The sequence below is a fragment of the Penaeus chinensis genome, chromosome 43 (assembly GCF_019202785.1).
Source record: "Penaeus chinensis breed Huanghai No. 1 chromosome 43, ASM1920278v2, whole genome shotgun sequence".
Lineage (NCBI taxonomy): Eukaryota > Metazoa > Arthropoda > Malacostraca > Decapoda > Penaeidae > Penaeus > Penaeus chinensis.
Window position 1 is genome coordinate 6097957 of NC_061861.1, and position 1186 is coordinate 6099142.

General features: G+C 44.9%; 1 protein-coding gene across 1 annotated transcript in view; it reads right to left on the reverse strand.

Annotated features, from left to right (window-relative positions):
• Window positions 1-293: 293 nt before the first annotated feature.
• Window positions 294-1186, reverse strand: part of LOC125048326 — a 12530-nt gene continuing 11637 nt past the window's right edge. The window contains exons 3-4 of the mRNA XM_047646990.1: window positions 987-1186; window positions 294-701 (exon numbers count right to left, since the gene is read on the reverse strand). The exon at window positions 987-1186 is cut by the window's right edge and continues 116 nt beyond it. Of these exons, the coding sequence (XP_047502946.1) occupies window positions 522-701; window positions 987-1186 (380 nt within the window). The 3' untranslated portion in view covers window positions 294-521. The remainder of the gene's footprint in view (window positions 702-986) is intronic.

Genomic DNA, 1186 nt, shown 5'->3' on the forward strand with positions numbered 1-1186 from the left:
ACATATTCCTCTCAAACCGTGTAATATCAGTCAGTAAAGCAAGGTGAAGAATATAACCGTGTGAAAACACATAAAGATGATAACTGCAGCTGCTCTTGCAAATGTGAATACAGGAAGTAATAAGCGTTGTTCATTGTCATGCCTGAGACATGGAGAGGAGTGTAACACTTCTAAATACCAAACACAGAGAGCTGCCAGCCTAAAACCCCTGAAGGATAGTAGACTTAGCATAAGCCCAAGGAGGCCGGGAGTGTAGAGTTAACTGTAAAGGTCATTTTGCAGAGACTGACATTTACGAAAGGTCCAGAAAAAAGGTTTTGCCCACGTTCTTGCCACAGAGCAATTGCAGAAAGAGCAGTTATACATTAAAAGGACCTTGCCTGATAACTTATGGATGCGCATGCTCTCGGTTGTTTAACTTCTTGATGGCTGATACCTTTAACAGTTTCAAATACTGCTTTTCTCTTTTTCTGTTACCTTTGTGCCTTCTCCCCTTCTCCCTCATAAATCCCACGCTACTATCACTCCGTTATCATACAAAGTGAGGGAAGTGCGAACATGGACTCGCAATAGACGTCGCCTATAGTGGGCCACATAGCCGTGCATGACTCGCCTTCGTCTGGCTCTCCCGGCCCCCACGGGATGGAACTGTTTTCGAAGATCTGGCCCTGCTGGTCAAGCCACAGTTCGTTGTCGGGATCCTGTTTGGGAAGAGGTTTGTGTGTTAGCATTATATATGAGTAGACTCGCAGTAAACGTCAATACGAATATAGTGTAAAGTGCAAGCATAGTCTGGTATATGAATATGTATGTGTGATACATCCGTACACAGAAATGCAGGTGATCAAGTTGAATGTGTCTGATAAATTTAACTAGGGATAAAGGTTTAATTCTGTACCTTGGAGACAAAGAATCTCTAGCTAGCATGACATCAATTTCGAAAGATACGTTAATTGTGATACTGTCCTAAGTGCTAAGTTCCTTACCTTCTTTAGGCCCAAGTAGAATCCGTCCGTTCCATAGAAACCCAATACACTCAGCATCCATTCAGTATCCTCGATGTAGGTCAGAATGCCCTTAACCTTGAGGCAGAGATCCCGCGCCTCGAGCCAGGTTTGCGCGCCGACATCCAGGAGCACGTACAAGAAGCCGCGCATGCTCACGGCAGCGACGAAGGTCTGCACGC